At 47.0% G+C, this 22949-nt stretch overlaps 1 protein-coding gene across 2 annotated transcripts; it reads left to right on the forward strand.

Annotated features, from left to right (window-relative positions):
- The first annotated feature begins 91 nt into the window (after positions 1-91).
- HSDL1 (hydroxysteroid dehydrogenase like 1) lies at positions 92-21153 on the forward strand. Of its 2 annotated transcripts, XM_041772832.1 has the most exons (6): positions 92-210; positions 8079-8135; positions 11615-11840; positions 12512-12957; positions 13164-13391; positions 18922-21153. In XM_041772832.1, the coding sequence occupies exons 3-6, from the start codon at positions 11621-11623 to the stop codon at positions 19018-19020; spliced, it is 993 nt and encodes a 330-aa protein (XP_041628766.1). In that variant the 5' UTR covers positions 92-210; positions 8079-8135; positions 11615-11620; the 3' UTR covers positions 19021-21153. The 2 variants fall into 2 exon arrangements, with proteins under 2 accessions (XP_041628766.1, XP_041628767.1); XM_041772833.1 differs by lacking the exon at positions 8079-8135 and having other exon boundaries at positions 109-210.
- Positions 21154-22949: the final 1796 nt, after the last annotated feature.

Below are 22949 nucleotides of genomic sequence, written 5' to 3' on the forward strand. Positions count from 1 at the left end.
CGCGCACGCGCACTCGGGGGGGGCTCCGGCGCGTGGGGACGCCGGGGACGGGCCCCGCCACGGCTCCGCCCCCTGCGCGTGCGCGGGTCACGTGGGGCGCGGCCGGCGGCAACGGCGGCGGCGGCGGTGGTGACGGGGTTGCCGGTGGCGACGGGGGCGGCGGCCGCGCGGCTCCGGCGGGACCGGCTCGGGACTGCGCCGCCTCTGCAGGTACCGCGCCCCGCGCCCCCCCCCCCCCCCGCCCCGGCCCCGCTTGCTCCGCCTCGGCCGCCCTGCCCGGTGCGCCCCGCCACGCCCCCGGGACCGTGCCCCTCCGCGCCCTGCGCACCGGGGACCGCGACCCCGTCGGCCCCCGCCCCGCGGCGCCCCTGCCGGACTGCGCCGGGCGTTGCGCCCCCGGGGCCGCGTGCTCCGGGTCCGCCCCCTCCCCCGGGACCCGGCGGCCCTGGGCCCCACCCCCGACCCCGGCCCGGGCTCCCGGCGAGGCCCCGAGCCGCCCCTTTGTCTGCGCCGCTCGGCCCTCCTGTCCGAAGCCCGGGGTCGGGGCGGGCTGGGCCGTCTTTGTTCCCAACCGGGAGCGCCTGGGGAAGGGGCGCCCCGGCCCCGAGCGCCGCGGTGTGCTGCGGCTGGGGGCAAGGGCTCGGCAGCCCCAGCCCCGCAGCCCCCCAGCCCCTGCCCCGCAGCCCCGCAGCCCCTGCCCCGCAGCCCCGCAGCCCCTGCCCCGCAGCCCCGCAGCCCCTGCCCCGCAGCCCCGCAGCCCCAGCCCCGCAGCCCCCCAGCCCCTGCCCCGCAGCCCCGCAGCCCCTGCCCCGCAGCCCCGCAGCCCCAGCCCCGCAGCCCCGCAGCCCCCCAGCCCCTGCCCGCCCCAGCCCCGCAGCCCCAGCCCCGCAGCCCCAGCCCCCCAGCCCCGCAGCCCCAGCCCCGCAGCCCCAGCCCGCCCCAGCCCCCGAGCCCCCCAGCCCCGCAGCCCCAGCCCGCCCCAGCCCCCGAGCCCCGCAGCCCCAGCCCCGCAGCCCCCCAGCCCCGCAGCCCCGATCCCTCCCCGGGCTCCGGCCTCGGTGGCCCTTGGCCCTGGGTACTACTCGTGTCTGTCGGCCTCAGCTTCCCCCTCTGCCAACGGGACGGCTGTGGCCGCCTCCTGAGGAGGGCGGGAGGGCGGGAGGGCGTCGGGAGGCAGCGCCCGGGTCTGCGGCCGAGCACTCGGGCCCTAGCGAACGCTCAGCGCGGCGGGAGCGGCTGGGGGCGCGAGGTCTCCGCGCCCTGCGTGCGGGGCTTGGTTCGGGCTGGGCAGGCAGAGGTGAGGGACTTCGCCCAACACACGGCTCTTAGGTGGGGAGCCCGGATCACACGCCAGGGAGTCTATTTTCAGAGTCTGTGGTTTGGTCACTACAGTAGTATTCCAGGGGCACGGAGTCCAGCAAATCATTAAAGTAGATTTTAAGAATTGACGTAAAATTTTTGAAAGACATGAACTTCACCATCTCCCCTATTTGGAAGTGTGCTCTTCATAGCAGCATGTTCGCCCGTGTGCAGTGGTTCCCATCATCCCAGAAAAAGCTCCTACCCCGTTCGCATATTCATTATGTGCCACGATTTCCCACCCTCCCAGAAAAAAAAAAAAAAAACTCCTACCCCATTGGCAGGCACTCCCCATGCCCGCTGTACCTGTGCTCCGGCACCCCCAGGCTCCTTTCCGGCTCCGGATTTGCCTGATCTGGGCAGTTCATGTAGATTGGATCGTACAGTACGGAGCCTTTTGTGTTTGGCTTCTTTTGCTGACTGTGGTGTTTTCGAGGTCCATCTGTAGGGGTGTGCATCCTGCTTGATTCTTTTTATTGCTGACTGATACTCCGTTATGTGGACAGATTGCGTTTTGTTTACCATTTGTCTGTTGACATTTTGTTCCCGTGTTTTAGCTGTTGTGAATAGTGCTGCTGGGGATATGGCTGTATAAGTTTTTGTGTGGGTATAAGTTGTCTTGGGTGTATACCTAGGAGTGGATGCCGTTGTTATTTCAATTCCTGCTGCACAAATGGAGACCTGGAACGCAGGCCTGTTGGATCTCAGGTGGAGAACTCCCATGTTTTGCTCTTCCCCCTGAGCTCCCCGTCAATTCAGGTTAGCCGTATCCCAAAAATTGGCAAAGGAGGGAAAGGAAATTCCAGAATGTCACGATACACCAATAATAACTTCATCAAAGTGCTGACACAAAGTTTGAGGAGCTCCTTAAATTTTTTCTCAAGAGTGAAATTTGAGCTTGGAACACAAAGCAGTATTTGCTTCTATTTATTAAACAGATATTATATATGCAGTCTTGTACCAGCTGCTGAGGAAGAATATTAAGGTGGGTGTGATCCCAGCCTCACACCATTGCAGAGCCACAGGAAGATTAAAGACTTAAATCTGAAGAGCAAAATTGTGAAAAGTTTGAGAAAATAATATAGGAAGATACCTTTATGTCCGGGGGCTAGGAGGGGATTTCTGAAGTGAAGCATAACAAAGCACAAAGCATATGAGAGAAAGACTAATACATTTGGCTGCATTAAAATCAAGAGTTCAGTTCATCAGAAGCACTATAAAGAGACCAAACATAGAGAACCAGTATCTAGAGCATAGACTGAAAAGGAAGATAACACAGCAGAAGTAAGTGCAAAAGCTAGAAACAGATATTTCACAGACAAGGAGCCACAAACACAGAAGCATCACAAGGATGCAGCACCCTTATCAGTAATCAGAAAATGTAAGTTAAAACCAGAGTCAGCCCCTGGTTCAAGACACCCTGTGGGCAGGTGAACTGACAGAGCCAGCCACACAGGGGAGGGGTACTGTGAACTCACACTGGCTGATGGTGGGCGTGGGGATTGGCCTAGCAGCTTGGGCAGGGCCTGCTTGAACACACGGACACCCTGTGGCACAGCAATCAGCCTCAGGCATACCCCTTCAATGGACTCTGGCACTAGGGCGCAGGTGATGTGCGCAAGAGTGCACATGGCAGCTCTGTTCGTAATTGTAAACTAAAAGCCAAAATACTCCCAACCCAAATGCGTGTTGGCAATAGAATGGATGCACGAGTCGTGGCATGTTTGTATGGTGACAGAGGGTGCAGCAGTAAAAGTATATGACCCACAGCCTCCAGGAGCGTGGATGAGTCTCGAAAACAATATTGAGTTAAAGAAACAAGTCATCAAAGAACACACGTGCTGTGATTCTTTTATATAAGCCAGCAAAACTGAACACTTTCAGAATCTCTGCTGAGGTAATTGTACAACTGTTTTTTTTTTTTTTTTAAAAAAGGGCAAGGGGATGATGTCAGAATTGAGGAGAGTGGTAGCCTCCAGGGCAGAAAAAGGCAGCAAAAGGCGATGATATGGTCAGGGAAGAAGCTATGGGGCTTCTATTTTTTTATTTTTTTAATTTATGATAGTCACAGAGAGAGAGAGAGAGAGAGGCAGAGGCATAGGCAGAGGGAGAAGCAGGCTCCATGCACCGGGAGCCCAACATGGGATTCGATCCTGGGTCTCCAGGATCACGCCCTGGGCCAAAGGCAGGCGCCAAACCGCTGTGCCACCCAGGGATCCCAGCTATGGGGCTTCTAAATGGGTGTTGTTTTGTTATTCTTTGAACTACGCATTATAGCTTGTATGACTTTCGTGTGTCTTTTTCAGTTCTTTTCAAGTTACAGAAAAACTAGTTTTAGATACATCTCCTGCCCTTTAGAGGCCTGTGCTCTAGTTGGGGAACCAAGAGACAAAGGAAACAGCTAAGCAGAACACAGCAGTGCAGCAAGAGTCGCATGGGTCAGACAGACAGACACACACTCAGGGAGAGGGGAGGGGCTCGGGGTAGTAGCTTAGGAAGGAGTGGGAAGAGATGCAGGGCTCCCATTCATTCCAGGCCTGGCGTGTCGCTGGCACTCATCAGTAAGCCCTGACATTGAATTGAGAGTCAAGCTGGTCTTGGGAGGACAGACAGGATTTGAGTGCTAAGAGCAAGACAGATGCAGACCCTGTGAAAAAAAGTAAGATCCCTATGAAAACATGTTAACAAGAATGAAGTCCACAGGCCTGGAGCCTTACTGAAAGGCTGCACAGTGCTGGCTATGGCTGAGGATGGGGAGGACCACCTCAGGCCTGCCCCATTCCATGGAAGGTCAGAGGAATCTCTCAGGCTGTTTCTGGCTCCTGAGAACACTAGAATGTTTTGGCTTAAGGGATGTGCAGGATTTGCAACTTGTCTCTGTACTGTCCTAAAAACTAGACTGATAGTCTCTCTTTCAGTCCATCCATCTATCTATCCATCCATCTATCTTATTTTCCTATTGTTGCTATAACAAATTACCACAAACTTAGTGGTTTAAAACAGTGCAGATTTATTCTCTTACAGTTCTGGAGGTCAGAAATCTGAGATCAGCCTGGTTAGCTAAAGTCAGGGTGTCAGCAAGGCTGTGTCACTCCTGGATGCTCTGGGGAATCTGTTTCCTGCCTTTGCCAGATGCTAGAGGTGCCTGCATTCTAGAGGGTAAACCCTCTCCCCATCCTCAAATCCAGCAGCCTGGCATCTTTAAATTCCACTCTCTGTCTCCTTGGCCTCCACTTCTTGATCACATTTCCTCCGACTCTGCCCCCCTCCTCCAAGGACACGTGTGATCACAGCAGCCCACCTGGATCATCCAGGATCATCTTCTCATTTCAAGGTCCTTAGCTTAATCACATATGCAAAGTCCTCTGCTACATAAGGTGGGGCATTTGTGAAGTGTGAGGATTAGGATGTGGACATCTCCCTGGGCTATTATTCAGCCCATTGTGCTGCCTTCACTTAGTGCTGCTTTCACTGTCTTTTCCCATCATGCTTGCTTCGTTTTCCTTGAAAACATTGTGGCCAGTCTGTCTGATATTCTTTTACTGTCAGGCCTCATTCGTTTAGATAACATGATGATGTCAGTGTTTGAGCCAAGATTTCTCCTGCCGAACTCTTGATTCATGAAGGCTTTGTATGAGATTTGCCTGCCCTTTTCATTGCTGAGTTGAGCAAGCTAAACTCTGGTTCGAGAGAATGTTACAGGCCACAGCAGTGCTTTGTTTTAAAGTTTATTTATTTTATTATCTTTACACCTAACATGGGGCTCGAACTCACAACCCTGAGATCAAGAGTTGCTCTACCAACTGAGCCAACCAGGCACCCCCATGGCAGTGCTCTGAAGAGGTGACTTTGCTCCTTGCAGTTTTGACCAAAATTTTCCACTGATACTTCTATACTTGAAATATTTCCTTTAGGGTTTGTTTGTTGTTTTTTACAGGCTTTGTTTTAGAACTGTTTGGGAGCAGGGTTAGGTTTACAGTGAAATTGAGAGAAAGGCACAGAGCTTGCCCGTATCCCCCCCCCCCCCGTTCCCACACATCCCCTATTGTCAACATCACTTACCAGAATAGTACCTTTTTTTGTTTTCTTTTGTTTTTTATCAAGGATAAACCTACGGCACATCATCATCACCCGAAGTTCATAGTTTGCCTGGGGGACCTTTACGTGTTTGATGCATTAGCCCTGATGAATGTTACCCTGTAGATGTAGAAGATGCCTAACAGACGATAGGGGACTGCTCTTTTCCTATTTTGGGCACAGTTCTGACTCTTTTCCTCCACCTGTTTTTCTTCTGTTTTGTTCATTGATGATTTAGTTTTCTGTAGAGGCCAGAAAACAAAGCTTTATGATAACTTTTATGAGCAGATTGGGTAGGGACCAGAATTTTACTGTGGTTCAGTGTTGCTTTCTAAATAATGAATTTTTCTAAGTTTTAGGCTAATACCTATCTGCAGAAAAATTATCTAGTCAAACTGTCATTGCAAGTTAAACGCAGCTCAATATCTGTTCATATCTTGGTGGGCTTCTGGACCTAAGTGTATAATAAACTCCATTAAGCCTGGGTTACGTGAGATTTCCTGGATGTTAGTGGCTTTGGGAGAAGTCTTGATTTCTTCTTTCATTAGGAAGACATTATTTTCCATCACATATTTAAGGGTGGGGAGAGGATGAAGAGGATGTGAGGAATGTCTAATGTCCTGTTGTTTTCCACTTATGGTCCATCAGGGTAGGAACAAATGTGTGAAAACGTCTGGTGTGTCTGAAGCAGGACAGAGGACATCACAAAACCACAGGCTCTCCATTCAGCCTTGCCTTGTCCCCATCAGAAAGGACCAGGATCCCCGACCCCTCACTTCCTTGCCTGCTCCAGCACAGCTGCCACCCTCTGCCGCTGGCCCTCTGCCACCAGCCTCCGCCTTTTACAACAGACCCTGCTCGGCTCCCTCCTTTGGCAGAAGGGATTTACACAGAGTCAGTCCACACACTTCTGTTTGGCATAAAGACCTTTCACAATCTGGCCTTCTCTCCCAACCCTCTTGCCACCCCTGGGTGCTCTTCCTGTGCCGTTATGCCTGTTGAATTGGTCAGCATTTCCCAGCAGGCCAGACCTTTTCAGTGCTGTGCCCTTGCCTCCTTTCTCCTCAGGAGTGCTTATACCTTTCCACAGTGCTCTTGCCACTTTGCACTGAATTGCTATTTCTCTTGATGAATTCTGTGTACAGAGCGATGCAGGGACTCCTGGCTTACTCGGGAAGAGTCCTCAGCATCTGACACTTGGTCATTCATTGCTTAGTTGTTCATCACTGTTTTAGTAGTTTGGTTTCCCGGGTGGACTTGCCTATAGACCAGCGACCATGCGTGTTTATACTTCTTGACAGTGTTGTATATTATTCATAAATAAGTTGATGTTTGAATTTGTCAGTCTTCTGTGAGTTGGTGGCTGTGAGTCAGGTCTCTCCATCTTGAGCTGTATCTGAAGAATGATGAGATGGCATTGTTCTTCCTCAAGGCTGTAGACCAGGCCTAGAATACTCTCAGCTCTCTGATTCTCTGTGATTAAAAAAAAAAAAATGTAGCCATGCCAGTATACGTTTAAGGTGTTTGCTTGTGGTGGAACTGTGATGTTAAATATCGTCATGGTACCCCTGTGCCAGGACGGTAGAGGAGAGTGTGTGGGGCAGAGCCAGGAAGCCAGGCCACTCCAGGTCCAAGGCCCTTGAAACTGCTGTTCTCAGCGAGTGTCTGAAGTTGGTATGTCTTTCTGCTGAACCTGAGCAGGAGGTCCCTGGTGGGTTTTACCCATGGAGTTTCCTTCTGTAGAGGATCAGAGGATTTTGGTGGTCCCCTGGCAAGCAGGGGAATGAGAAAAGTGTGCAGCTGAGAGCTGAGCTAGAGAGACTAGGTAGTGCGGCTAATGTAGCAGCTGCCTGCTTATTAGCTCCTGCTATGGGCCGCAGGCTGTGGAAGGGGCTGGAAGAACAAAGAGGCATAAAGTTTGACCTCAGCCCTGGAGCAACTCAGTCCACTGGGGTTCTTCAAAAACAGAGTGGTGTAAGACAGTGTCTAGGGTGGAAAGAAGGGGAGAGGTGTGCCAGAGGTTCCTTTCCTCTGTGCAACCTGAAAGCACCTGCCCCACCCACAGGCTAGAAGAGGCTGCTCCAAATACCACTGGACACTTCTCCCCACCACCTCTGCCAGTGGGTTAGGCGAGTGCTAGATGCCTGGGCTCAGGAATAGAGGTGCCAGGGCTGCAGTAGTGTGGAAGTTCAGGTGCTCTGCAGGTGGAGCAGAAGAAGGTGGCTTACAGAGAGAGCAGTGAGGCCCTGGGAAAGCCTGGGCGGACATGAGGGCGCAAAGATGGCCTGGTCTGCTCCCCCTCCTGGACCCAGCTGCTCCTGAGCTCCCAGTGTCTGTGCAGAGCACCATCTCTCTTCCAGCTCTCAGAACTGGTTTTGTTCCATTTGATGAAATGTCCCTTAAGAAAGAAGGTACAGGAAAAGTGGGCACATTCCAGCTGAGCCTTTCAGCAGAAGCTGTTGGTGCCTTCCTTTTTCTGAGATGAGGAAATGCTTCACTGCCTGTACCAGGGATTCAGGGCTTCAGAATTTGTGTTTTCTTAATTTTTAAAAACTTTGGTCTTAACGTTTATATAAAGGTTTCCCAGCTGAGCTGTGAGGGCGAAAGAAGGGAATTTGTTCCATGTTGGTTTTTGTTCACAGGTTGGCCTTAAAGACAGAGCAGTGTTTTCCTGAAAACCCAGGACCGGCAGAGAGAAGGTAAGAGAAAACCAAGGTAGCTAAGGATGACAGCAGAAAAATCAGAAATCTTGTGTGTGGTCAGGCACCTCTTGCTAGAGTTTTTCCTTCACAAACGTTCAGATTCTTGGAAAAAATTGTGTTTGAAGAGGAAGAAGTTCCCTTTACACCAGTTCTCATTAGTACAAGGCCATTTCACGAACCATGTCTGACCTGCTCCTTCTGAGTAGAACCTTGGTGCAGACCCTGGGCATAGTTAATTTTCCCACAAGTACTGTTTTGATGACAATCCAGTAGATAGCGATACATAGGATATAAATTTGCACCAAAAACAGTGTTTCAGTATCTTAGATATACACCGACCTGATTGGGAGGATAGATTTAATATTCTAAGAATTTAGATTTTTTGTTGTTGTTGTAGTTTTGTTATTCCTAATTTTATTACACTGTGTTGGAAAACTACTAGTATATACTAGTACTAGTAAATATAAAAATAGTATATTTTGCATTTACTTTTCTTGTGGCTTCATATTGGATTCATTATGACAGAAGGCACTTGTATGCTTTTAAATCAGGAACTCCCCAAAGTGAAGGTTTATTTATTTTTTTAAAGATTTTATTTATTTATTCATGAGACACACAGAGATTGAGAGAGAGAGAGAGAGAGAGAGAGAGGCAGAGAGGCAGAGACACAGGCAGAGGGAGAAGCAGGCTCCATGCAGGGAGTCTGATGTGGGACTTGATCCTGGGACTCCAGGATCATGCCTGGGCCAAAGGCAGGCACTAAACCCCTGAGCCATCCAGGGATCCCCACAAAGTGAAGGTTCAACATGGAATTGCATTATTTTGTTCGTTCATGCTTTTTTATTTTTTTTTAAGGTTTTATTTATTTATTCATGAGAGACACGGAGAGAGAGAGGCAGAGACACAGGCAGAGGGAGAGGCAGGCTCCCTGTGGGGAGCCTGATGTGGGACTCAATCCCAGGACCCTGGGATCACTCTCTAGCCAAAGGCAGATGCTTAACCCCTGAGCCACCCAGGTGCCCTCTTATGTTCTTTCTTATAAGAAATTTCTGTTTTGGTTGTTTCTTTGGGAATCTTGCAGTTACAATGCTTGAGGGACTGCAGCCATTGCGCAGCTCGGGGCCTGCCCAGTCAGCCACCTGCCACCACGGGGACTTGGCTATGTACTGAGATGCAGAGCAAGAGCCCTTGAGAAGGGTGATGTGACACTCCTGTTCTCTAGCGTTGGAGGCCTGGAGGGGCATTCATGCACAGCAGGAAGAGAATGGACATATTCGAGACAGATGAATATATTTCTAAGGATCTGGGAGCAACTCTCCCAGTGCTGTTACCTCCTGTTTGGCAGATTGATGAGAACAAGAAGGGCCTCTTTGGTCCAAACTCCATTGATCTTGATACTTCAGATTTCAGAGAATCTCAGTTGATGTGGTCCCTGAAGAGAAATTACCCCAAAGGAGCATATAATTGTTCTTATGTTATTAAGTATTTGGCTTGTGGAGTTAATAAAGTTTACAGTGTTTTCTTTTCACAATCAGTTTTGGCGTTCCTGTCCTAGGAGGAGCGTCTCCACGAATAGAACCTCAGGATATAGCTTTTACCAGCAGGAAATGAGATGGCCCAACTTCTGTTGTTTTCTGTGCCATTTGGGGAGAACATTTCTTGAACTGAATGCCACATCAACTTACTTAGTAGTACGGTGGCCGTGTATGACTTCCTATGTAAGCAATCGTGTCCTTGTTGCAGGGCATTTGGGATCCTACTGCCTGTACCTCTCTTTAGTTTTCTGTCCCATTTCCTTGTGTGCTTTGCTGATTTGTAATTGGGATTACACATTCATATATGTATCAGTATCAATATATATTCACATATCTGTTTTTCTCTATATTCATCAGGTTTTCCATTATTTTATGTGCCTTTTATCACAGGATGCTGTCACTCTTAGAACGTGTTCCATTTCAATGGCTAATTGGTTTTCTCCTACTTTGCTCATTTTCACTCCGCAGAACTTGATTGGGCTCAGATTACACTGCAGTGGAGTGAGAGGGCGTTCACTCATTCTTCCTTCAGTTTATACCTATTTTTGCTATCATTGGAAATTTTCTTAGTTTCACAATTTTTTTTTTTCTCTTCTAATGGGACTTCTAAAGAGGGGCCATTCCCAGAAGTGTTATATATAGATTCTGGATGCAAGTCAATTTCCTTTTATGTAATAAATGCTACGTCCTTGTGTTTGTGCCTCTCAGAGCTCACTCTAATTTAATTGCAGCCTCTTGTGATCCTTTCGATATCTTGTCCCTCACAGCACACAGTTGGATTGGCCTCTGCGGTTCCCAGGTCTAGTCCAGGACCAAGTTCATTAGCATCAGTGGTGCCTGGCCTTTGCTTCTGCAGGGTCGTCTCTTGCACCACAGGCACACCTAGCGCAGTTCCAACAGCATTTAAAATAGTTTTGTTAGGGGTGCCTGGGTGGCTCAGCGATTGAGCTTCTGCCTTTGGCTCAGGGGATGATTCTGGGGCCCTGGGATCGAGTCCCATATCGGGCTTCCTGCATAGAGTCTGCTTCTCCCTCTGCCTATGTCTCTGCCTCTCTCTGTCTCTCATGAATAAATAATAGAATCTTTAAAAAAATAAAATAGTTTTGTTAAATGTCCTTCTCTTCCTAGGTCCAATTGTTAAACTCATCTTTGAACCCTTAGCATCTGTCACGGTGCATCATAAATGCACCGGTGCTTCGTAATGCTTGCTGTGTGGACACTTAGTTGCACTGGACTCTTAACTCAGACGTAAGGGCCAGGGCAAAGTTAGGGGTGCCCCCGGCCCCAGTAAGATGGAGGAGCGCTCACTGTGTTGTCGTTTAAGAAAACCAGTTCCTCAAGTTTGGGGAGCATCTCTTTGTGAATAAATGGTTATGTATATTATTTATACAGAATATAATTTATGTGAAAGTTTATTACAGCTGAGTTTTGCCTCAAATGTATTGTAAGCTCTTTTTGGCCAAGGCGGTATCTTAATACTGCTGCCGTTTCTTCTACTTTGTGTCTGTGTGGGTGGTAGGCCCTCTGTACTGGCTGATTATGAAGAAAGCAGAGAAGTAAACACACCTCTCAGCTGTTACATGAATTGAAAGTCTGTGTCTGTCACTGTGCCTGGTGAGGAGCTTTTTTAGGCCACAGAGCATATTGTGTTTATCTCTGTATCCACAACATGCAGCACAGTGCCTGAATTTTAGTAGGAATATGATAGCTCTTGGTAGTTAGGTTGACTAATCTCCTTGGAAGAAAAGGACTTCATAAGCTGCATATGTTAATGAGATTATAAATTGAGTGGATCCGTAGGTTACATGCATTTGAAACGTCACTGTTATTTAAGTGCATAATTGTTAAGCTCTGATGTCCTTAGGTGTCTTCATTTAGACTATGCATGTTCCTTTAACTTAATTAAGTAAAGAACTCCTATCTCCTTCCCCTTCCCTACAGGCTGCCATGGCTGCTGTTGACAGCTTCTACCTCTTGTATAGGGAGATCGCCAGGTCCTGCAATTGCTACATGGAAGCTCTGGCCTTGGTCGGAGCCTGGTATACGGCCAGAAAAAGCATCACTGTCATCTGTGACTTTTACAGCTTGATCAGACTGCATTTCATCCCACGCCTGGTGAGCAGAGCAGATCTGATCAAGCAGTATGGAAGATGGGCAGTCGTGAGTGGTAAGAAATGAGATTTCAATTGTTGCATATTTTAAAAACAGAATAATCTCTTCTGTTTTAAGTTGTGTTTTAAATTAGATGCCTTATTTGAGGAGTCACTGAATTCAATGTGATATTTTCATGGGAACATAGTTCTGTTGTTATTATGTTGACGTTTTTGTACTGCCCTCCTCTCGGAAGGATCATCCTGTGACGTTTTGTCCTTCTTATTCTGCCCTCCTGTTCCCGGTCCTGCCTCAGCCCACCTTTCCACCTCTCATTTTTCGTTTTGCTTTGTTTTGAAATTGTCCTTAGAAACTGTCACCACTGTCAGCAGTGCTTCCCTTATTTTAGATTTCATTTTGATTTATCGTTGTTTCCCAGGAAAGTACCTCCTGGCACTTGTTCAAGCCAGATAGGAGTTTGGAAACCGTCTCCTGCCATGTCTCACCAGCAGCTTGGTGAACAGGAGACTACCTTTCCTCTACTTGTCAGGGTATCTGAAGGAGGGTTGGATTATCACGTGTTGTGCATATTTGGATTTAACATTGTACTCGACATAGTGATCAGGATTAGGACTGGGCTTATTTCTAGAATGAACCTTTTCGGCGTAAACCCAGGGGAATTTAAGGTTCGCTCCGAAGGTCGTGCCACTAAATGAGCATGGTTGCTCTCCCTGGCTTATATTGTAGGTGCGACCGATGGGATCGGAAGAGCCTATGCAGAAGAGCTAGCGAGCCGTGGTCTCAGTATCATCCTCATTAGTCGCAATCAAGACAAGTTGCAGATGGTTGCTAAAGACATAGCTGACACCTACAAAGTGGAAACCGAAGTTATTGTTGCAGACTTCAGCAATGGCCGTGAGATCTACGACCCAATTCGAGAAGCCTTGAAAGACAAAGACATTGGCATCTTGGTGAATAATGTCGGCGTGTTTTACCCCTACCCCCAATATTTTACTCAGGTCTCCGAGGACAAACTCTGGGACATCATAAATGTAAACATTGCTGCGGCTAGTTTGATGGTCCATATAGTGTTACCAGGGATGGTGGAGAGAAAGAAGGGCGCCGTTGTCACCATCTCTTCTGGTTCTTGCTGCAAACCAACTCCCCAGCTGGCTGCATATTCTGCTTCTAAGGTAATGTGTTCCTGATTGGAAAGTGAAGTCATAAAGCAATAGGACACTTATGTGGTTTGGTCCAGTTTGTCAAGCTCTCTGTCTCCAACTCATGTTTACTTATACTGTATTTTTTCCTGAAGTGGTAATAAGCCTTTTTTCTCCTGAATTTTCTTCCAAGTTCCTGCCCCCTAAATTAAATCTTTACTCCTGCTCTGTTTTAACAGGCTTATTTAGACCACTTCAGCAGAGCACTGCAGTATGAATATGCTTCCAAAGGAATCTTTGTACAGAGTCTAATCCCATTCTATGTGGCTACCAACATGACCTCTCCCGGCAGCTTTCTGCACAAGTGCCCATGGTTGGTGCCTTCGCCAAAAGTATATGCACATCATGCTGTTTCTACCCTTGGCATTTCAAAAAGGACCACAGGATACTGGTCCCATTCTATCCAGGTAACAGTACGCGCTCAACTCTTGTAATTAGGTTAATGCATGCTAAACCTTTCTAAATGATACATGGCAATCTGATTGAAGCCTACTGCTGAAATATGAGAATTGCACATTCTGATTCTTAAACCTGACACTCGTAGTGGTTCTGGTTAAGTCCTTAAATTTTCTTCTGTGAAACTATTACTGGTATTTTAATCTGTGTGGCACCTAAGAGATGAAATATGGTGCTTATGTGGTGTAAATGGCAGTAGTATAAAATACTCAGTATTCATGTGGGAATTTCAAAGTGACAAAGATTCTAGTGATGCTTGAGAGGGTACCTGTGAATCAGCAGCCTACTTCGCAAACATAAAACCACAGACTTGGTCTGGATCTCACATAACTGTCAGGCCAGTTAATATCTCAGCATAGTCCTGGACTCATTTGTTCAAGAAGCGTAGACTTTATTGACAAGTTTACATTTCAGGTATGACAAAGATTTAGGGCTTTAGTATTTTAAAGAGTAACTTAAGTATCTGGCAGTTTGATTCCGAGTATGAGGTTGTGAGCTCCTGGTTTGTTGTAACAGGCTTGTGGCAGTGTGAGTGGACCTGCAGTAGTTGAGAATTGTTGTTCGCAAGTATGCAGTCATCTCCATCACCAAGCAGATATTTTGGGGACTCTTTGCATAAAGATGATTAAATTTGCCATCACCACATAATAAATAAGAAAATCAACAATTAACTTTTACTTTTATCATAAGATTTGGCTGAAAGTTTTTCTAATAAAAGGAGCTTTATTTAAGTGGCTATTTCCAGATCCTTCATTACTAGGGAAAAGCAGAGAGACCAAAGAAGTAACTTTAGAAGCCACTGAGCATAAAGTTCCTGGAGAAGTGACGAGGTGGCGAGGGTGGGGCTTAGAGACGGCGGATGTTTGCATTGCATTTGTAAAACACCAGCATTTTACTTTTTTGGTTTAAAAAGATTTATTAATTTATTTGAGAGAGAGAGAGAGAGAGCGTGCATGCATGCAGATGCAGGCAAAATCATGACCTGAGCTAAAACCAAGAGTCAGATGTTCAGCTAACTGCTAAGCCACCCAGGCATCCCAGCACCAACATTTTTAATTATAGTTCATTCACACTGATGAACTCTTCTTGAGAATTTGTTTTTTTTCTACCCAGAAAAGTCTGTTAATTTAATTCCCAGAGTAGTTTTCTGTATAAAGCTGTTAAAACTTTTCATTTTCCCTGTTTTCATTTTTAATTTTCCTCAAAATATTTTCAACATTATCACTTTTTTTTTTTCAATTTTACAGCAGTTATTTGGCCATCAATCACTGTTTTGCCTGTAACCAGATTCTCTGGCGGCTTTTCACACTGAGGCTTTTCATTTGTGATCACCATATCTTCTGAATGGAGTTTTGTCAGGTCGCAAAGATCTAAATTTTGTCAGGATTTCATTGTCTGTCGATTTTAAGCATATAAGGATTTTCCTGGAGGGAGTTTGATGTGCCACACTGTATAAAGCGTTATCTGTGCTTAACTCCCGTTACTCTTCCACATTACAGCCTGAGTAAGAGTGATAGCCTGTGTTACATGTAGGATCATGGAAACACTCAATGCCTTGGATGAAGGCAGTTTGGAGAGCTTTTTAGGGAGAGATGGGTTGCAGTGAGCAGGTGAGGGAGTGGACTCTGCATTCTCCACAAATAAGGCTGTGTAGGTGTGGAGGCAGGTAGATTGGGTAAGAGGAGGGAGTTGGGTTTGTTAATCCATTTATGGCAGCAGAGACATGGCTGTGAGTGAGTGCTGGCAGGGAGGGGTGTGTGGAGAAGAACAGCCTAAAGATGGGAGAGAGAAAGCATGGTTCCCAGCAATGGGGGCAGGACCCAGAGCACAGTGGAGGGGCCATGGGGGAAGTCACAGAGGCCAGCACTCTGTCTGCTGACTCTTGTGCAGTGGGGGCTTGCAGAGTGAGGAGGTTTGAAGTGAGAGTTGTCTGGGGTGGAGAGCAGACTGCTGTACCTGTGTGAGTGACTCTTGTGGGAGCCACTGCCGGGCTGGCCTATACAGTGATTTCACAGTCTTATTGATCCACTGATCACTGCTAGGTCTGTAAAAAAGGCTCTTTTTGATGAACTTGCACAGAGGTTAGGGAGGAGGTATCTTCACTCCTTGCCTGGGCCCCAGCCCTTACAGATGTCTGCAAAAACATCGTTTCTACACAGGAGCAGTTGGAGAACTGGCCTTTTCTGCTTTCTTGGCATACATTTAATTAGATGATTAATCATCTTTGTGTTATGCTAGTTGTCTTAATGATTTGCAATCAGGAAGTAGAAAAAAATTGGATTTAAAACAACTATAAAAGGGTCAAATGTCTCAGCTTTAGTTGTCAACTAGTTATCAGTGTTGATTTGGAAGCCTTTCTTCTCTTTCTCAGAAGTGCAGTAGCCAGTATTGTCAGCTTCGGAACACAAAGTAAGGCTGGCAGAAAAGCTCGTAGCCTTCTGTTTGGGTTACTTGATGTGAACCAGAAACACATGGCTTTGTGTTGGGTTGAAAAGCCATTAACTTGACAGCTTGACCAGTAAGTGTCTTGCTTATAACTCTGGGGGCTGTCCTCCTAGTGGTGGGATGATAGAGAAAGCCCCAGGAATTGGCAAGCAGGGTGGGTGTCCCTGAGCTCTCTGGATTGGCCTGCAGTCTGCTCTGAATTTCTACCCACCTTAGGTGTATTTATTCCCATAGAGTATGTGTGTGTTGCTATTGGAAAAGAGGATGTGGCACTTAGAGGAGAGGCAAACTGGTTGGCATTGTGAAGGCCCTGGGGCTACATATTGAGATGTGGCTGAGGGTCCAAGGGAGGCAGGCTGTGTCAGAGGTCATGGCCCTCCTGCCCAGGCCGAGTTCCCATGCCCGTTGCCAGCCAGGAGAAGAACTGTGAACCATACACCCTCACTGCAGCTTAGCTTCTACCTTTGGAATAACTCTGGCCTAAGAATCCAGCCGCAGTTTTTCCTCTCTGTCCCCATTTCTTACCTAGGCCTACCCATCCCGGTCTCTGGGAAATATACGGCATTGGCGTTTTTATTGCCAAGGCAGATCTCCAACCAGCTGAATGTGTACGTTTGCCCACTGACTTCCTCTGGCTCTGGGTCCCCAAGTCTTACTGAACAGCAATCTGCACAGGGGCTGTGCCACATCAGGAGCAGAGACTGTTGGCTTTTGTTGCAGGGGAGGACAGCTCCTTTCCTAGGCCTAGATAGCTGGGTCAGGGTCTCTGAACATGCACAGAGCCTTCCAGAGCCCAAACCCAGCCCTCCCTTCCCTCCGCCCCCTCACTCACTCACTCTGCCTCTAAACAAGTAGATGAGTCACCCCTTAGTTTCTAATCTACCAGTACACAGAGGATGAAGTTCTCTCCTCTTCCATTAGCTCTTTCTACCTAGCTCTTTCCATCCTGCTCCCCAGAGTGCTGAGACTCCATTAGGATAAGCCAGAAATGCTGTGCCAGTGATGTCTCCACACGTAGCACTGTAGGAGGCTGGCAAGATACATGCTGATGCTGGTCCCCATGCAATAGACAATGGTCGTGAATGGAAATTAAAAACCAACAGATTTCTAGGTGTTGATCCCTTCTCCACTAAATAAATCCTGAAAAAATGCGTAGCAGTCTTCTCTGTATCAACAGGGATATGTTCCCAGACACCCAGGGGATGCCAGAAGCCATACCTAGTACCGAACCCGTATAGACTATGTTTTTTCCTGTATGTACGGACCTGTGATAAAGTTTAATTTATAAGTTAGGCACAGTAAGAGGTTAACAATGACTAATAATAAAATAGAAGAATTCTAACAATGTCCTATAATAAAAGCCATGTGAATATGGTCTCTCCAAAAACACCTGTACAGTATGAAGCCGCCTTCTGGTTGTGATGACATGAGATGATAAAATGCCTGTGTGAGGAGAGGGAGTGAGGATATATCACGTTAGGCTGCTGTTGACAGGGTGGTAAATCAGGAGGATCATCTGCTTCTGGACCATGGTTGACCTTGACGTGGGTACCTGAAGCTGTGGAAAGCAAACCAGGAGAGTGGGAGCACTATTGTACTTGGAAGAGGACTTCTGTAGTCTGTCCCAGGTGCCTATGTGTTTGAGTGCATCCCTACTTCCAGGGTCCTCCTAAGAGACCCTAAGCTGACTTCTTTTGTCTCTTTGCATTTAGAATCTTGTGCTTTAAAACAGAGCTCCAAGGAAGAGTACCCCAGGATTTTTTCCACAAAATCCTGGCTCTTTAAAGAGGCCCAAGGTGACCTTTGTTGTGTCCCCAGAAAGTTTCCTGTGGCTCTGGACCAAATACTGAGCTCCTGTCTCTGAGGTGATGAGCCGGAGCTTCTCTGGACCCTGCACTGGAGAGCTGTGGCTGTCTATGATACTGGGACTCCCTCCTGTTCAGTGTGGCTTCCCTGGGTCTGGGTAACCTCTGTTGTTTTATTTCTGTTCAAGGCTAGAATTGTAGCACTTGCAGTGGTCTGTTCATCTCTCTCCCTTCCTCCCTCCCTCCCTTTATTTATTTTTTTATTAAAGTAATCTTTATGCCCATTATGGGGCTCAAACTCACAACCCTGAGATCAGAGTTGCATGGTCTTAGCTAGCCAGTCATCCCATTCACCTCCCTTCCTAACCATATGAGTAGAACTTGTGTTCAGCTCAGTCTTAGACAAACCTATCAGCATAGTGCAGGGTTTCCCGCATCAGCAGTGTTGGCATTTGGTGTTGGATAATCCCTTGTTGGGAGGCTGTCCTGGGCATCATAGAATGTTCAGCAGCACCCCAGGCGTGACAACCAGGGATGTTTCAGGACATAACTATATATCCCCCTGGGATGCCCAGGCTATCTCCTCACATCTCAGGTCTGGGGCCTCAGGGTCCCAGGGTTGGTTTTTTTTTTTTTAAGATTTTATTTATGTATATCAGAGAGAGAAAGAGAGGCAGAGACACAGGCAGAGGGAGAAGCAAACTCCATGCTGGGAGCCTGATGTGGGACTCCATCCCGGGACTCCAGGATCACGCCCTGGGCCAAAGGCAGATGCCAAACCACTGATCCAACCAAGGATCCCCATGGGTCCCAGGGTTTTTGACCTAGTTCTCTTGTTTCATTTCACCCCATCCCAACCCTCAAGCTCTAGTTTTCTCTCATGGTAGTAATCGTGGATGCACTTATCCATTTCTGCTGCTCTTTATTCCTGGAGTGGTTTTGTCCTTCTTGACCAAATGAATCTGCTATTGATCAGGTTAGATAAGGATGGAATCATATGACTGCGTGTGAGTCTGTCCAGCCTCATTAGAGAGAGGGGGTGGGTAGGGGGTGGCATGTTTGTCGTAGTCCCGTGGAGTCTGACATAGGTGCTTGGTACAAGAGCACCTAAGGACTTTTTCTTTTTTAATTTAATTTGATTGATGATATTTGTTGCAGTAAGTCATATACTGAAACTTACACATCTGTGCTTTGGTTCTAACCTTATAACCTTTTTCTCTTTCATTTTTAGTTTCTTTTTGCACAGTATATGCCTGAATGGCTCTGGGTGTGGGGAGCAAATGTTCTCAATCGTTCTTTACGTAAGGAGGCCTTATCCTGCAAAGCATGAAACTGCATGATGGTCTGGGAAGTTTTGCCACCTCGTGGGAACCTGCAGTATTCTGACGTTTGGAAGAACACATTTAATTTATCTTCTGCATTTTCTTCTACTCCTGCATATTTAGCATACTGTTGACTCCTCACTTGCAAAGCATACATAATACTTGTAGAGAATGCTGTGGAAAAACCACAAGGGCCGCATCACATGGATGGCACGGAGCACACACCTGGGTGTGGCTAGGGCACAACACCCGATCAAGGGAACCTAAATTGTGATGCTTTTTCTCCTGTAAGCTGTCTAAAAGCCGTGTGATTTATGTTGTTCTCGGAGCTACAGCAATGACCTGTAGCATGACCTGTCAGCATTTGTAGTTTCACATGTAGTTTCTTAAGGGAAGTGATCTATTTCAGTAGATGAATTATAGTATTGGTTTTCAAATGTTCATCAGGAAAGACCATTTGAAAGTGTTATTTTATGAGTAAGATCGCTGGTGTAATTAGCAGTAGAAATCTGTGTATATCGCATTGTATAGCTCTGTTTGACTCTGTGTATGAAAATGCTGCTCTTCAAGCGGTATCTCACCAGAGAGCCGTGTGTGTATGTATGTTGTGTACATCTGGGCAACTTTATTTATGGGTAAGTCATTTTTAAAAAGGTGTCTTGTTAAGGTGGCTTAACGTGGAACCTTACGGGGTCTTAAAATTCTAGCTTATTCCTCTTCGTATTATACAAACCTACCCAATTTTGTGCTATAGGTTTGCCATGTATAATATACATTCTGTTGGTTGTTGTTGTTGGGTTTTCTTTTGGTCTGCTGTGGAATTAATTCATTCCTAGATTTGAACCTATAATGGTTGATCCTCAGTCATCTCTTGTTTTATAATTATTGTGGATAAGTAGTCATTTCTCAGTCTATGACCCATTTTATAACTGAAATTTAGCCCTTTAGAGCTTGTTATATCTGGTTTTCATACACTTTTCTATGTAATATTCTCTTATAGCAGCATTAATGGAGTAAACATCAATTACTTATGGAATAGTGGTTAAAATATGGACAAATTATGTGTGTGATATGATGTATGTGTTAAAATACGTTAGAAACTCATTCTTGGTCAGTGTAACAAATTTATGCATCACTGCGAACACTTTTGTCGGTGTGAAGATCGTTATGCGCAACCCCCTATGATAGGGGGTTGGCATTGACGCCTACTGTGAAATAAATGTTTTTGGTTCAGATCTTCTAAAGCCACACATTTTTGAGGACCACTCTCTAGTGCTTCAGCAACTGTAAATCACTGTATGAATATGACAATATGTGCAAGTTAAGAGTTTGGGGTTTATTACTGTTACACTGATGCAGAAACTAGTAAATTGGCTGAAATCAGGACTTCTATGGAATTTTCTTCTGAGATGGTATTCCATTATGAGTTAGGCCTGAGCATACTTTTATGTCATACCCACAATTTTGTCAGTGCTGTTGCCTCAGTCTTTCCAGATCTGACTTGGACTTAGAAGATCAGTGGTTGAATTCAGAAGCTCTTCCACGTATAGACCAGGCCTTCATTACACAAAAGGAAGACCTTCCGATGTGAAAACCTGCTAGCGGTGTTACACAGCACGTGAAGCTGTTGATGAAATGAGCTTGGAGGCCTTCATTTTGTTACATGAGGCAATTTTCCCTCACCCAACAATTAACGTATGGTCATTAAGACTAGAAAAAATTTGACTTCCTGCCACATCGACCTGAATTGTAATTGAAATGTAGTAAGAAGCAGCAACTTTATGTAAATGCACCATATTTATATCTAAGGTGTTATGTGGCTTAGCAGTGTTATATTTATAGGTTACATATTGAGTCACTGTTACGTGATGAGAATAAGTAAATCGCAACAGTGATGTTTTCAAATTCTTTACTTGGCAGGACATGTGTAAATAAGCTGCTGGGTGCAAAGCTAGTGAAAGATCAAAACCAAAACTCTTCTTAGGTTTCCTCTGATAAAATACTTCTTCCCAGAGCTTGAGAATCATCATTGGGCCACTGTAGATGGGGTTTCTTATTAGGAACGGGGGAAATTAATAACCTTTGAAACAATCTGTGAACTGAAAACTGAACAATAAAAGCTGTTGCTTCTGCTTCCCGTGGAAGAGATTTTGCTCCATATATTTGTGAGAGAGAGATTTTTCCCCCATAGAAACAATTGCTTTAAAATTACCAAAACATTAATCCATGAACAGTTATGGTAGTAATTCATTAAAAGCTGGTAATTCAGCAAGAAAATTGCACATAACCATGTGTCTATTAATTTTCTTGAAACGACTAAGTTGATTTCTTGTTCTCATTCTCCTGATAGGTTAAGGAGATGAAAGTAGATTTCTGTCATTAACTGGCAACATGGAGATTGCTGCTGGTTTTGCCATGGGCCATTTTGTCTCCTGGTGGGGAGGAAAGGTCAATTGTAATGGGTTTGACACAGTGGAGAGAAAAAGGGAGATAGCAAGGGGAGAGCTTTTTTGAGAAATTTTGTTCTGTTTTAATCTCAGTTACTCAAAATCTTGTGACATTTGGGAACCGGGGGGTTAGATGGCGTGTCCCATCTTGACATTGTGTGCCCTCCTAAACCAAGTCCAGTCTGTCCGCGTCTCTGAGTACTGGCTGGGCTGTTTACTCTTTAAAATAGTATTTAGTTTGAATATAAATTTATCTTCCCATGGAATTTGCAAAATCTTTATTATATATATAAAGCATAGTGTTGTTTTAGAACCAGGAGCGGTAGCAAGCCAATAGATGAGAATCCTCTGGTTCTTACTCTTTCTTGGTAGATTTCCAGTTTTTTTTTTTTTTAAGGAATTTTTTATTTTAATTTATTTATGATAGAGAGAGAGAGAGGCAGAGACACAGGCAGAGGGAGGAGAAGCAGGCTCCATGCACCGGGAGCCCGACGTGGGATTCGATCCCGGGTCTCCAGGATCGCGCCCTGGGCCAAAGGCAGGCGCCAAACCGCTGCGCCACCCAGGGATCCCTCTTTCTTGGTAGATTTCCAAAACCTCTCTCATACCCTGCCCCACTCCACGTCCTAAGGTTCTCCGAGCTGGAGCAGTGCCCTGTTCCCTGCTTTGGAGCTTCACTATCATACGGCAGGGGTGTCGGCAGTTCACTAGCCTACCTAAGTTCCTAACAGTTGGGTCATGTATTCAGGGGTACAGTGACTTCAAGGTGGGTTAAAAGAACCCTGGTCTAGGCCAATTTACTCCACACTAAGACACCACAGTTAAGTTTAAGATCAAGTGCAATGCGTGGTGGCAGCAGGGACTGCTTAACTTTGAGGATCTACCAATGGGAAAAAGCCAAGAATTCTCTGCAAGTTGCTAACATTGATGCGATCTCAGAATGGGGAGGGTCTCGCTGTAAGCACCATTGTTTATTGGCGTCTCATTAACCCTCACTTCGTCGGGCGGGTATAATGCCCCTGTGGGTCGGGAAGGTGAGGTACGAGTAGCCGGGGTGCCACCTGCCCGGATCAGAGCTAGATGGTGGTGTGCTGCCCGCCGGGCATAGCAAGTACGGGGCGCTGCGCTTTGTCATCGAGGGCGGGGGAACGTTCACACACGACACAAACGGGTCTGGCTGCACTGCTCGTCATTTTCCAAAAGTATCGCCAAACACGTGCTTGCTGCCCCCGACCTGGGACCCAGCGCCCCGTGTGGGCCGTTCAACAGGTGGGCAGAGCGCAGCCCGCCGTCCTAGGGTCCCCGCTCCGCCCGGCAAGGCGGGTGCGCACAGGCTGGCAGAGCGCGAGCCGCGGTGCCTCCCGGCCGCCCCGCCGCGGGCGTTTACGGTACCTGCAGGCCGACCCGCCGGGATCGCCCTCCCTGGGCCCCGAGGCCCAGCGTCCCGGGTGCCGCCGCCCCCGGGGGGAGACCCGACTCGGCAGGTTGGC

Source organism: Vulpes lagopus, chromosome 10 (assembly GCF_018345385.1).
Source record: "Vulpes lagopus strain Blue_001 chromosome 10, ASM1834538v1, whole genome shotgun sequence".
Classification (NCBI taxonomy): Eukaryota; Metazoa; Chordata; class Mammalia; order Carnivora; family Canidae; genus Vulpes; species Vulpes lagopus.

Bases quoted from the DNA above. Each gene is read 5' to 3' on its own strand.
- HSDL1 (XM_041772832.1), top strand. From the start codon at position 11,621: ATGGCTGCTGTTGACAGCTTCTACCTCTTGTATAGGGAGATCGCCAGG. The intron at 12,958-13,163 runs GTAATGTGTTCC...CTGTTTTAACAG, and splicing joins CTGCATATTCTGCTTCTAAG to GCTTATTTAGACCACTTCAG. The intron at 13,392-18,921 runs GTAACAGTACGC...TTTCATTTTTAG, and splicing joins ACTGGTCCCATTCTATCCAG to TTTCTTTTTGCACAGTATAT.